The sequence below is a fragment of the Myotis davidii genome, unplaced genomic scaffold (genome assembly GCF_000327345.1).
Source record: "Myotis davidii unplaced genomic scaffold, ASM32734v1 scaffold88, whole genome shotgun sequence".
NCBI classification, from domain to species: Eukaryota; Metazoa; Chordata; class Mammalia; order Chiroptera; family Vespertilionidae; genus Myotis; species Myotis davidii.
This window is the reverse complement of record NW_006300377.1, coordinates 4,293,104-4,305,677: the sequence shown is the minus strand read 5'-3', so window position 1 is coordinate 4,305,677 and position 12,574 is coordinate 4,293,104. Positions and strand designations below refer to the sequence as shown.

The 12,574-nt window shown below is 49.4% G+C and overlaps 1 protein-coding gene across 1 annotated transcript in view; it reads left to right on the top strand.

The window, feature by feature from the left end:
- The window catches only part of LOC102752821 (chromosome unknown open reading frame, human C1orf94), a 38,162-nt gene extending 27,143 nt beyond the window's left edge, over positions 1–11,019 (top strand). Inside the window, exons 5-7 of the mRNA XM_006777332.2 lie at positions 1,381–1,458; positions 4,896–5,092; positions 10,667–11,019. Of these exons, the coding sequence (XP_006777395.1) occupies positions 1,381–1,458; positions 4,896–5,092; positions 10,667–10,742 (351 nt within the window). The 3' untranslated portion in view covers positions 10,743–11,019. The remainder of the gene's footprint in view (positions 1–1,380; positions 1,459–4,895; positions 5,093–10,666) is intronic.
- Positions 11,020–12,574: the final 1,555 nt, after the last annotated feature.

Here is a 12,574-nt window from a genome sequence, read left to right as displayed (position 1 = left end):
GGGAGGGGTGGGGAGGTGTGTGCAGTGAGAGGTACTAAAAAATACCTAACATGCAGATTCCTTACTGAGTGCTTGGCACTGTTCTAAGCCCTTTGAATGCATTAACTCATTCTTCGTCGCACCAGTCCTCATCATAGTGTCCAGAGACAGGTTTGGTGGGTATATAGATAGCAGCAGAGACCCCAACTAACACACTTGGGTTCACAGTGGCACATTTGTACATGGAAACACACAACTGCGACACAAAAGGAAGCACACGTGCAGATGTGCTTAAATAATCAGGTGCAAACTGATGCACACACACACACACACACACACACACATACATGGATACCTTATGTCTTGGGGCAGGAATGGGATTGGGCAAAGTAACTTAGAAAAGGCGTGTAGACAGCAACAAAGAGAATGTGGCTACCTTCACAGGCTTTACAGTCTTGGACACACATCCTATATCATAAAGAGCTAATATGCAAATGGTTGTCACACCCTCACGCCTTCATGCCGTAAGGACTTGGCTCAGACACTCAACACTGGGGAAAGAGGAATGGGGACCAGCTAGGCACAAATGAGCTCGCGAGAGAGGAATGGGGACCAGCCAGGCTGTGGCCCCAGAGAGGGACAAGCCGCCCACCCCGTGGTCCCAGGTGCCAGTACCTGCAGCTGCTGCCCGAGCAAAGCCACCCACCCATCGTTCCCAGCAGCTGCGGGTGGCCCAGGAGAAGCTGGCCCAGGTCCTGGGTGCCTCCAACCAGCCAGAGGAGGGAATCCTGGGTCATGGGTATGGGTGAGGCAGAGGTGGTTAGGGAACATCAGGCCAGCAGGGGAGCAGTTAGGGGTGATCAGGTAGGCAGGCAGAGGTGGTTAGGGGTGATCAGGCAGGGAGGCAGAGGGGTTAGGGGCAATCAGGCAGGCAGACAGGTGAGCGGTTAGGAGCCAGCAGTCCCAGATTGCGAGAGGCAGTCGGACATCCCCCAAGGGGTCCCAGATTAGAGAGGGTGCAGACTGGGCTGAGGGAGCGCTCACGCCGCCCCCCACCCCATGCGATTTTTGTGCACCGGGCCTCTAGTACTTTTATAAACAAGGGAAAAGAGGCTCAGGGAGGGGAAGTGACTTGCCCAAGGTCACATAGGCAGATCTGGGATTTAAGAGGCAGTCAGGCTCCTGAAGCTCTCTCCTTAAATACTCACCAAGAAAGCAGTGAATACTGCTGAACATGCTTCCTGTGTGATGTGAATTGTGCATGCCTGGCCCGATGCCAGCTGGACCTGGCAACTAGTGGGTCTGGCCTACAGGGCGGTGGCATGGAAACTGAGTTGAGTGGCTGCCCTTTGACTGGGAGCCCCTGACCCCACAGTACTGAGCCTCTCCTTTTCTCCCCAGGGCCTGTACCCACAACGGGCAGCCAGGATGCCCTATCAGCAGGCCCTGCACCCCCAGCTGGGATGTTATCCCCGACAGGTGAGTAAATGACCTCCTCGCCTTTGTCCCAGCTCCACGAAGGCCATCAGGCCAAAAGCCTGGTCACCAGCCATAGTTTTTGGCCCATCCTTGGGCCAGAGTACACAAAGATACCAGCATGCAGATGGAAACAAACAGGCGTCCCCAGGTGGTAATGACAGCTGGCACTTACAGGGCCCTTGCTGTGTGCCGGGCCCTTGTCTAAGGTCTTCACCTGGATTAACTAACTTAACCTTCACTACCACCCTGTAAGGTAGGTTAGAGATGAGGAAACTAAGGCACAGAGAAATTAAATAGTTTGTTCAAGGTTATAAAGTTGGCATATAAGTTAGCTTTTGCTTTGGCAAAAATAATAATAATAATAGTAATAAAGAAGACCTCAATATCTCATAGACTTTCAACAATAAATATTTTTCACTCACGGTCTGTGGATTGGCTGAGCTGGGCTGGGATTCGGTTCACGCCTGTTCCATGTGTTCTGCTTTGGGTGTGTGATGACGATGTAGGAGCTTTTGCTCCTGCCACAATGGGTGACACCCCATGTCCCTGGAGCCTCAGCTCAGAGCTGGTATGTGGTAACGTGTGCCTGCCCTTCATTGGCCAAAGCAAATCACATGGCTTTGCCCAGGGTCAATGGGGCTGGGGATTCTTGTTCCGCCCCTGGTGGTTTGTCAGTTGAAATACAAGACACCCAGTTAAATTCAAATCTTAGATAAGCAGTAAATAAAGTTTTGGTATAAGTAAGTCCCAAATATTGCATGGCCCATACTTATACAAAAATATTATTTGCTGTTAATTAATCCATTTGAGATTAAATGATATGCAATTTGACTTTAACTGGATGCCCTGTGCTTTTTTCCTGCTAAATCTGGCACCCCCTACTCCCTTGGGAAGGTTGGGGTGAATATCAGCTTGGCAGTATCACAACGGCAGAATTGGGGTTTGACCTTGGGCAGCCTGGCTTCAAGGTCTGTGATCCCAATCATGGTGGTTTACTGCCTCTTATACATACACATAGAGAAATACAGTATCAAAATAAAGCAGCAGAGACAAAAATACAAACACAGAGACACAAAGATAGGGTTATGTACATGCCACCGAGCTGTGTGCGCACCAAACACAAAGCAGCATGCCCAGAGATGTTGAGTGTCTTGGGGTGGGGGTGGGGGTGGGAGTGTGAGGAAAGGAGCTTGGAACCTGCTGCATGCTTGGGCTGGCCTTGCACCCTCACACACAGGTAGACAAGCTCCACACTCGACTCACAGACTCCTCGGCCTCTCCCCTCACCCCAGGGAGCCCCACCCTTTTTCTGCAAACTGCACCTCTGACCTGAAGTATGTTGGATGTTCCAGAGGGTAGAGAAGGGACGCAGGTATAGATTACCTTATCCCATGGACCAGGACTGCTGCTTTTTCATCAGTGGGAGCTTTGCATACTGAGATGCAGAGATGAGAGGCAGTCTGGTTCACAGAATCTCAGCCACGTCACGTCCACCCCACAAGCAGTGATACCATCCACCTAGTTCCAAAGAGAATATTTCTAGACAAAGTTATGTAAATGCATATATTTGAGAAAGTAATACAAGAACATGACATTAGAGGCAGTCACTGATACTGGTGTCTTGGGTATTTTCCCAGTGATGTCTACTGATACAAACGTCTTTGTACAAACGTGGCCTTCTGGGCACACTTTCTATCACCGCTTTGGTCAGCAAGGAGTCTGTCATGCAGATGGCTCCAGAGCAGTATACACAGCTCTGTGGCTGTTATCAGTTACATGTAGTTAGGGGCACATTTTTGAATAAAGCTTTTCTCTCATGTCCGTCTCCTCCCAGGTCCACCTTCTCCCCCTACTAAAGAAACCAGGGATATTATCTGCCACACTGACCTGGGAGGTGCCTTCCTGGGTTCTCTGGAAAGCTCTCAAATCTTTCTGACCTTTAGCTCATCATCTTGGGGTTTTGGTGCCTATGTCCAGCTTCACCAGATCCTATACATCCACTGGGGGAAATATGGGGAGGGCGTGGGAAGGGCTCAGGGCTCCAGACGGGCAAGCACCGAGGTACGAAACACTAAGCAAGTGGCTTAACTTCTCTGAACCCAGTTTCCTTGTCTCTACAATGGGAATACCAGTGGTCCTACCTCACAGGCTTGTTGGGGTTTAAATGAGAGAATCCATATGAAGGGCGTGCCCTAAGCTCTCAATCGGAGCCAGCCTCTGTGAACGGTGCATTAGATGAGGCTGTGCAGGGTGAGAGAGGGCTGTCTGCAAGCTGAATCCCTGAGCAGCCTGGACCCCAGGCTCTTGCTATTGCAGCTGAGGTCTGGCAACTCCCCCAGTTTTACTGCAGCTTGCCTCAGCACTCAGGGAGGGCGGACGCAGCTTTCGCAGGGGAGCGAGGGTTCCCTGACATTTGGAGCTGTCAGTGGTGGAGTGCAGCGCTCAGGATGTCATGAGCTCCGTGGCATTCTAGGTATCCAAGCAGACACTTAGTGGTCTCTTCTTTTCTTCTTCCACTTCCTCTCTCTTTCCTTCTTGCATTCACTCAACAGATGTTTATCGAGCAGCTACTATGTGCCAGGCACTATCTTTGGACTGAAACTATACTAGGAAATAAGACAGATGGGGTTCCTGCCTTGCCAGGGGCATGATTGTAGGAGCTCCATTTTTGGTGGGAGTATGATCCAGGTGGTCTCCAAAACCCCATGAGCTTGTTTTCTCTGGTGTCTAGGCTGAATTCCATTGCCCTTTTTGGCCCTTTCTCCTGACTCACACTGTCCAATACAGAAACCGCTAGCCACGTGTGCTACTTATATGTAAATCAATTAAAATTAAGTAAAATGAAAACTCAGGTCCTTATTCACATGTCACATGTCAAGTACTCAGTAGGCACAAATGGCTGGCGGCTGCTGTACTGGGCAGTGTGGATATAGAGCCTTTCTAGCACCCAGCACAGGAGTTCCCACTGGGCAAGGCTGTCTTATACTTGGACCCTGTTGAGAGCCTGAGCTAGAAGTCAAGGATGTTTCAATCTCAACAGCTTTTTTTTTTTTTTAAGATAGTTGAAGACTTAAAGATGAATAAGGGGCTTTGAGAATGGTCATTGACAGAGGGAAAAAGGGATGTAGGGAAGAGAATGGAAATGTTTATTTGCTAGTTAGTATGTCTCAGACTCTTACATCAGCTGACTCAATCGCCATACAAAGGAGATACTATTTGCCCATTTTACAGATGAGGAAACTGAGGCTCAGCTAAATTCAGTCACTTGCCAAGCTCATGTACAGAAGTTGAACCCTGTGCTTTTACCATTCCAGCATGTTGCCTGAGAGGCACAGAGTCGCGCGATAGGGCTGGGGTTAGGGTTAGGGTTGGGGGAGTGATGCTTGGAAGCAGTGGACTCTGCTGGACTTCACCCCTCTCTCCTCTCTGACCTGCAGGTGACACCGTACAACCCAGTGCAAATGGGACAGCAGATTTTTCGCTCCTCCTACACCCCTCTGCTGAGCTACATCCCCTTCGTCCAGCCCAACTACCCGTACCCTCAGAGGACACCTCCGAAGCTGTCCACCAACCCCCGAGACGCTTCCCCCATGGCAGGAGATGGGCCGCAGTTCCTCTTCCCCCAGCCTTATGGGTGAGTCCTTGGCCTGCACTGGAAGTCTAGCTTATCACTAGATAGAAAACTGGTGGACAGGGGAGGTGAGTACGCGGTACATGGGGCCTCACTGCCTGGGGGATGCCCTCGATCTGGATGCCCTGTGGGTCCTGGAAGGACTTGCTGTGGAGGCGAGCAGGGTCTGGGGCCTGGCGGGCCCCTCTGTTGGCCACTTCATTTCGGGGCTGCACTGCACAGCCCATAGTGGTGGCATCCAGCACAGCAGGTGGCGGGTGGTGGACCTGGCGCATTTGCCTTTACCAGTTTGCTTGGTTTACAGCAGGACGCGGCCAGGTAATCCTCTTACAGCTCTCCCCCACTCACTGCCCTCTGAGCTCCTCGCCAGGCTAATCTCCAGAACATCCCATTGACTTCGCAGCAGGCCCTGCCGAAGGATCTCCTATGGCTTATCGGGGCTGCCCGCGTCTTCCCACCAAAGTACCCCGGACAGCAAAGGAGAGGGGCTTAGCAAACAGCCAACACAAACTCGACTGTTGGCTGAAAATTCCACACCAATTTTCCATGCTGGTTAGGTCATACATTTCTGTTTGTTGTTTTAGTGTAATAACACGGAGCCGCTCACTCCCACTCAGCAAATCTTCAGCTGATAGGGACGTCCTGAGAGGGGGGCAGAGGGCTCCTGCGATTCCGAGTCTCCCCGGCACACCCTGGGAAACCTGTGCCCAGTTTGAGGAGCTCGGTTTATAGAACTAGGGCCAAACTGTAGTGTTGACCTGTGTCCCCAAACTCTCATCTTTTCAAATCAGCGCTTCCCCAAGTGTCTCATAAATGCTAGAAAGAGGTTTCTGTAGTCAGATCTGTTTGGGAAAAGCTGTGTGAAACAAAGGTAAACACATTTTGTAACTGTTGGAATTCTCAGATCATTTAATTTCCAAGGGTGCCTGGAAATGTCCAAAAGGGTAATCGATAGTGTTATTTTAACCCAAACCCCACAGCCCTGTTTTTCTTTTTTCTTTTCAGCTCCTTCCCTGGCAGTGCAGGTGGGAGGCAGCCAATCCTCTCTCACATTAATGTTTCTTTCTCTCTCTCCCTCTCTTCTTCCCTCCCTCCCTCCCTTCTTCCTTTGCTTCCTATTTTTCTTCTTTTTTCTTGTAGGACATATCAAAAAGCTCTGCATTAATTCACATAGTTCCTATGAATTTAGCCTGGGGAAGGGGCATAGGTGATTAGGACATCATTCCCCCCTTCTGAGAGCTGAGAGTGAGTGAGATGTGGGCACAGTGATGTTAGAGCCGTGACATAGTGAATACCACCAAAGTGGCCCGAGGATGAGGCAGGATCTTTTCTGGGTGGACAGTGAGCAGTGAGGGGAGAAGGGCATTCCAGGCGGGAGAATTGAGGCCCTGGATTCCAAGATGCGTAGCAAGCTTGAGGCCTGGGCAATAAAGGCGTCTGGTTGAATGATTAGATTCATCCCTGAAAAAGGTGGAAAATAGGATTGGAAAAAGGCGGCTGGGACTGCATTCCTAAAGGCCCCTAGCTGCTAGACCTGGGCATCTAATGCAGATTGGTGCATATCAGAATCCATAGATGGGCTGGAGGGCAGAGAAACAGGAGAGAGGGGGCCGTGTCTGGAGGTGACCGTAGGGGTCTGTATGAGAGGTTCTCGCCTCCCTGGAGGTGAGAGTAGATGAGAAGGCAGAGGGATCAGGACAGGCTACCGGCAGGCCAGCAGACTTCCCATATTCCACACTGTGACTCTGGGCTCAAGGGACGAGAGACTCACTGTAAAACTGGCTGTATGTACTTGGGAGGGAGTGTGATATTGAGGTCTCATCAGTCAGCACTATTGGGAGCAGTAAGAGTAGAGGGTTGAGACCAGTGATGGCGAACCTATGTAACACGTGTGTCAGAGGTGACACACAAACTTGCAAATATCAAAAAATTTCTATATGTGACACGGCACCAGAGTGAAGTTAGGGTTTTTCAAATGCTGACACGCCGAGCTCAAAAGGTTCGCCATCACTGGTTTAGACCCAGTTGCTGGCTGTCTATAGGGGCTGGGAGAGGGAAAGGAATGGGCAGGAGACTTAGGAAGAAACAGCCTTAGAAGCGGGAGGAAACCTGGTGCCAGGTGGACACACCATGGGCAAAGGAGCCGAGTGGCAGGAGTGGGGGCAGTCAGCAGGGTGGAATGGAGGCTGCTCTGGGCAGGGAAGACCTGGAGAGTGAGGTCGGAAAAGTGAAGCCAAGTGTGTAGGACTATGTCCCCAGAAGGAACAATCTGTTCATTCAAACAATTTTTCTTGAGTGTCTTTTATGTGTCTAGCACTGTCCTAGGCACTGGTTACTGGCGTGAACAAGACAACGTTTTCCTTGTCTCATTCCAAGGGGAGAGATCGGCAGCAAGGAAATAAATAAGCAGCACACAGGCCAGGTGCTGGGGGTGAGGGGAGAGGGAATGGAGGGGAGTCTCCTGAGCTGAGATCTAAATGAAGTGAGAGAATGAACCAGGCATGTATGTGGGCGATGAGCAGTCTGGGCAGAAAGCAGAGAAAGTGCAGAAGCCCCACAGGGGAACTGTAGCTGGCACACAATGAGTGGGAGAGAGCGAGTGGGCGGAATTGAAATCAGAGGGGTAGCCAGACTAGGAAGGACCTGTAGGCATGGTACGGAGGGTTTTTGAGAACAGTGGGAAGCCACTAAAATGACTTTCAAACTGGTGAGGACATGGTCTAGTTTTCTATCTAGAGAAGGTGACGTGGGCTGAGGTATGAAGCATGGCCTGTGGGTCAGAGCCCTCACGGGGGTGCAGGAGAGAAGCTTTTGTGCCGTCTGAGGCAGAGGTGCTGGTGGTGGGGACTGACGCAGTAACAGTGAGGCAGGAGTCTGAAAGCTCTGGAGTCTTTATTGTCTCAGTGGAAGGACTTAGTGATGGTTGGCTGTGGGATGAGGGAGAGAGGAATTGCGCATGATTCCATTTATAACTTGAGTGAGTGGGTAAGTGGCGATGCCAAAAAGCCAAGTTCAAGAAGGCTACCGCAAAGATCTGTTGATTAAGAGTTTGGTTTGGGATATGTAAAATCTGAGATGTGAGTGGAGCCACGAGAGGCAGATGGAGGTATGTGAGTCTGGGGCTCAGGGCAGGGGTTGCGGCTGGTAACAGAAACCCGGGAGTCATTAGCATATAGATGATATTTAAAGGGTTGGGATGGGATGAGATCGCCCAGGGAGTACGTGTACATAGAGAAGAGAGGAGGCCCAAGGACGGAGCCCTGGGCCTCCAGCATGTGGAGAGGTTGCGGAGATGTGGAGGAACCAGCAAAGGGTCTAAGGCAGGGCCTCATGAGGTGGGAGAAGATACAGAGGAGAGTGTGGAGTGCAGGAAGCCAAGTGAAGAAATTGTTTCCTGGAGCAGAGAAGGAGGGGTCACAGGGAGATGAAAACAAATCCCAGGCACTTTAGAAGGGAGCACTGAGCACAGCAGTGGTGTCGGGTTGGGTGGCTACCAGTGGTCCCGGAAGGAACAAGGTCTAGGAGAGGCTGCTCTGGGCGGGAAAGGATCCAGGATCCAGGTGGAGAGTTTAGTCTCAGAGACAAGGAGGGTCAGTGCTCCCTCTGGGTCAGGAGCAAAGGAGAGAACCAAGAGAGTAAACCATACGAAGTGGGAGAGGAAGGAGCAAGTGGCTCGTGTTCTCAGGGAAGGATCAAGGGAGCCCTTCCCTTGGTCAAATCAATTTGCATATTTAATAATGCAAATTATTGAATAGCCATACAACTTATCTTTCAAAAACAATATTAAGTTAAAAGGAGCATAAGTAATAATTTACTGGAAATAGCAGCATAGAAACTGTCTCAGGCAAACCAGGACAGGTCACCTCACTCAAGAGGCAGCTCAAGCCTGTCTTCTTCCTCCAGGAAGCATTCCTTGATAGCTCTCCACATGGGCCACCTCTCCACGTGGCCACCTCTCGACGTGGGCCACCTCTCCACGTGGCCTTCCTCTCCACGTGGGCCACCTCTCCACGTGGCCTACCTCTCCACGTGGGCCACCTCCCCATGTGGGCCACCTCTCCACGTGGCCTACCTCTCCATGTGGGCCACCTCTCCACATGAACTGCCTCTCTTCCTGGCCCTCTAGTGTTCATCCTGTCCAGTCCATACCCTTGGCAGTTGATCTGATCAGAACATCTCAACATGAGAAGAGCCGTGCAAGGGTGTGGTAAAGATGTGAGGTGTGCCCTGAGTAATTTGTTACTGGGAGTTATTAAATATGAAATATTGGTTATGGCCTTTATTTTATAAATCAGAGTAGAATCTAGGGTATCTCTATAGTAACATCACTGTCAATCATTTATATTTTAATCTGATTTTTGAAAGAGAGAAAAAGAGGTGTGGTTACTGCCAGCATTAATTGCTTATCAGGCACCTGCCTTGTGCCAGGCCCCAGGCTGGGCACTGGGTGTAAAATGGTGGCCAGTCCAGATAATGTCCCTGCTCTCATGGAATCTATTTTAATGAGAAGGGAATTAAACCAAATCTGAAGCCTAGTTGTCCAGGGACAATTGGCAAGCAACAGATACTGATAGAAGCGGAGGCATTACAAATTAATGTGGTTTATTCCCATTGCTTCTCTCCCCCGCCCTGCTCCCCCCTGCTCCGCCTTTGTTGTTTTGTCAATTCATGGCACAGTGCCATGAATGTGCACACCTTCTGTAATATGCATCTGCCCGGCTGAAAAGTGACTGAGAATCCCTGGATTAGACTAAATCTAGTCATTTGCTCTGCTGCAATTCATACTGAGCTCTGTCCCCATTCATCCAAAGCATCCTAGCAGATGGGTGACGAAATTGCAAATAGGATCCCAGAAGTGTGAGTAAATGATTCCATCTGGAACAGGCAGGGAAGGTTTCCCAGTGGAGATGGCTTTTGAACTCTCTATTGAGGTGTACCTGGGAGAAAAAGCATATGTGTGCGTATTTCTGCTCTTAGAGGGTGGGTCTCCGATCTTCGTGGCTCTTCCTTCTCCGAGGGTCTAGCAAACTCCCAGGCGCTCGGTGATGTCTCATTGCTCACTTCTTGCGCTGGTTCTGAAACAGAGTCCGGGTTAGCCTCATGCTGATGAGGGGAGGAGCCCTGGGATTGTCTGGACTCCCAGATCGCATTCTGGGACTGGGATGCGGCCTGATTTCTGTTGTTGTGGAATTTCCTCAAGGGCACACCTGGTCCTTTAAGGCAGTCAAAGTGGCTGTAGGACCACAGGGAAGGTGCTCAGATTCAGCGAGGCTCCCTGCTTTGTGGTTCTGGACATGATGAGAGCATAGACTTCATAGAAATAATCCCTGCAGACTGCTGGGGGCTTCCTGACCTAAGTAAGTGGCAGAAAAAGCTCTTTATTGTCCTCCGATTGTATCCGTTTCATATTTTATTTTCCCACAGCCATGGCACTTTTATTATGCTAGAGCTCTTAGCCGCCAAGCCTGCCGTGATCGTGACAGTCTTTGACAGCCACAAAATTAAAATATTACTTTTCCTAATATCTCCACCAACATTATGAATTTCATCTTGACATCCATCATCTTTCTCTTCCAGGTTCGGCTCATCGTCTGGTGGGCCTCTGCTGAACACCCCCTATTTCTCCTCCAGTGGGAATGGCATCAATTTTTAGATCTCCTCCTCCTACCTTAGCCCTTGGGCCGGGGCTAAGGGCTCTGGAATTCTGGCTGCTGCAACAACCTGGTAGGAAGTTTGGGAAGACGAGATTCTGACCAGGTCGCAGACAGAAGACAGCAAGACCAGACTCATCTATTGACCAACACTCACACACACGGCCCAAACCACACCCCGTCCCCCTCAGCATCATACTCACTTGCTCAACTACTTATGCACCTGTATTTAGCTAACAAGAGTGATTTTTGTTTTTGTTGTTATTGGTAAAATAGAAGTAAGACACTTAATTTTAGAAAGTTTGTATTTTATGATAAAAGTATGAGCTGCTTGAAACAGAATGTGTCTGTTTGTTTTCGGTTTGTGGCTGTTGTTATGTTCTGCATAACCTTCCTTGTTCATTTTCCCAACGAGACTCATCATTCACTTAGGACAGGAATTGAGACCACGAGCTGGAGTCCTGAAGTGCTGGTCTCTAAAAACGGGATCCCAGAGGTCCTAAACTTGAGGGCGTCTCTCTTCTATTCTGTGATCCCTTCACTTCTCAACATTCCCATTGTTGCACCTCAAGAATGGATGAAAAAGAGATGCATCCTCCTCTGTCCTATCAGGTGATAGTTTTACAGAAAAATTCTCTGGACACAAGATGGGAAAGTGTGTCTTGGAAATGAATTCAAAAAATAATGCTAAATGTGACAGTCATGACTATCTAGTGGTTGTCTATCAATGCTACACTCCAGGTCAGTCTCAAAACTGCACCTAATGGCACTGCTCTTGGATCTATTTCAATCAACATGTTTTTTTTTTCCTTTCTTTTTTTTTTTAAAAAATCCTCACCCAAGGATGTGTTGGTTTTTTTAAAAATTGATTTTATAGAGAGAAAGGGAGAGAGAGAGAGAGAGAGTCACATCAATGTGAGAGAGAAACATCAATCAGTTGCCTCCCCTATGTGCCCTGACCTGGAATTGAACCCAGAACCGTTTGGTATATGGACAACTCTCCAACCAACTGAGCCACCCAGCCAAGGCTATCTCAAACAACTTGTATCAGTGACTTGAATAAGGACAGTGAGAGCTTCCTGATCACATTTACAGAGGACACAACTCAGGAAAGAGGAGCTGACCGGAACCAGTTATGCACATGTACTTGAATTCTTCTATTCTCTAGCCATTACAGGCATCACTAAGCAACCATTCCCTGAACCTGGACAAAGCCACAGAATTACTCTCCTCATGGTGGTCCAGGCAGCCATCACTGATCAGGGCTGGTCTTAGGAAATGAAACCCATGTGCCACTCTTTGGCAAACTGTAACAAGATGAAATCCAACAGAAGGTTAATCTAAGTACCTACTTTTGGGTCTAAAAAATAAACTACGAATATACAGATGGACCAACACTGTCAACTCCAAAGTTGCTCTATCCCCATCCCTGTGGGTCATCTGAAAGCTCAACCCCACCCTGGCTGAGGTGAGAGCCAGGTCTGGGGAAACTAGGAGCTTTAATCCTGATAGTAATGAGAAGCTGGGGTCTGGAAGCCACCCATGTCCCAGCATGTGGGTTTAAGTCCAGTGCCCACAGGGACATTTCTCTTGCTCTCACACTGTGACCCCATTGGCCTCACTGGCCTTTTATTCTGGGTCCCCAGAAGCCAATTTCTCTCCCAAGTATTCTTAGGACTTAGGCCTCGTCCATAGTATAAGCCTGGGCACACCCTTAGTCCTCCAGCCCTTCTCCAAGGCTGACCCTACTTTTAGTATATCACTTTTTGTTGTTGTTATCCTTGATTCAGTCTAGATCAGCAGTTCTCAACCTGTGGGTCGCGACCCCTTTGGG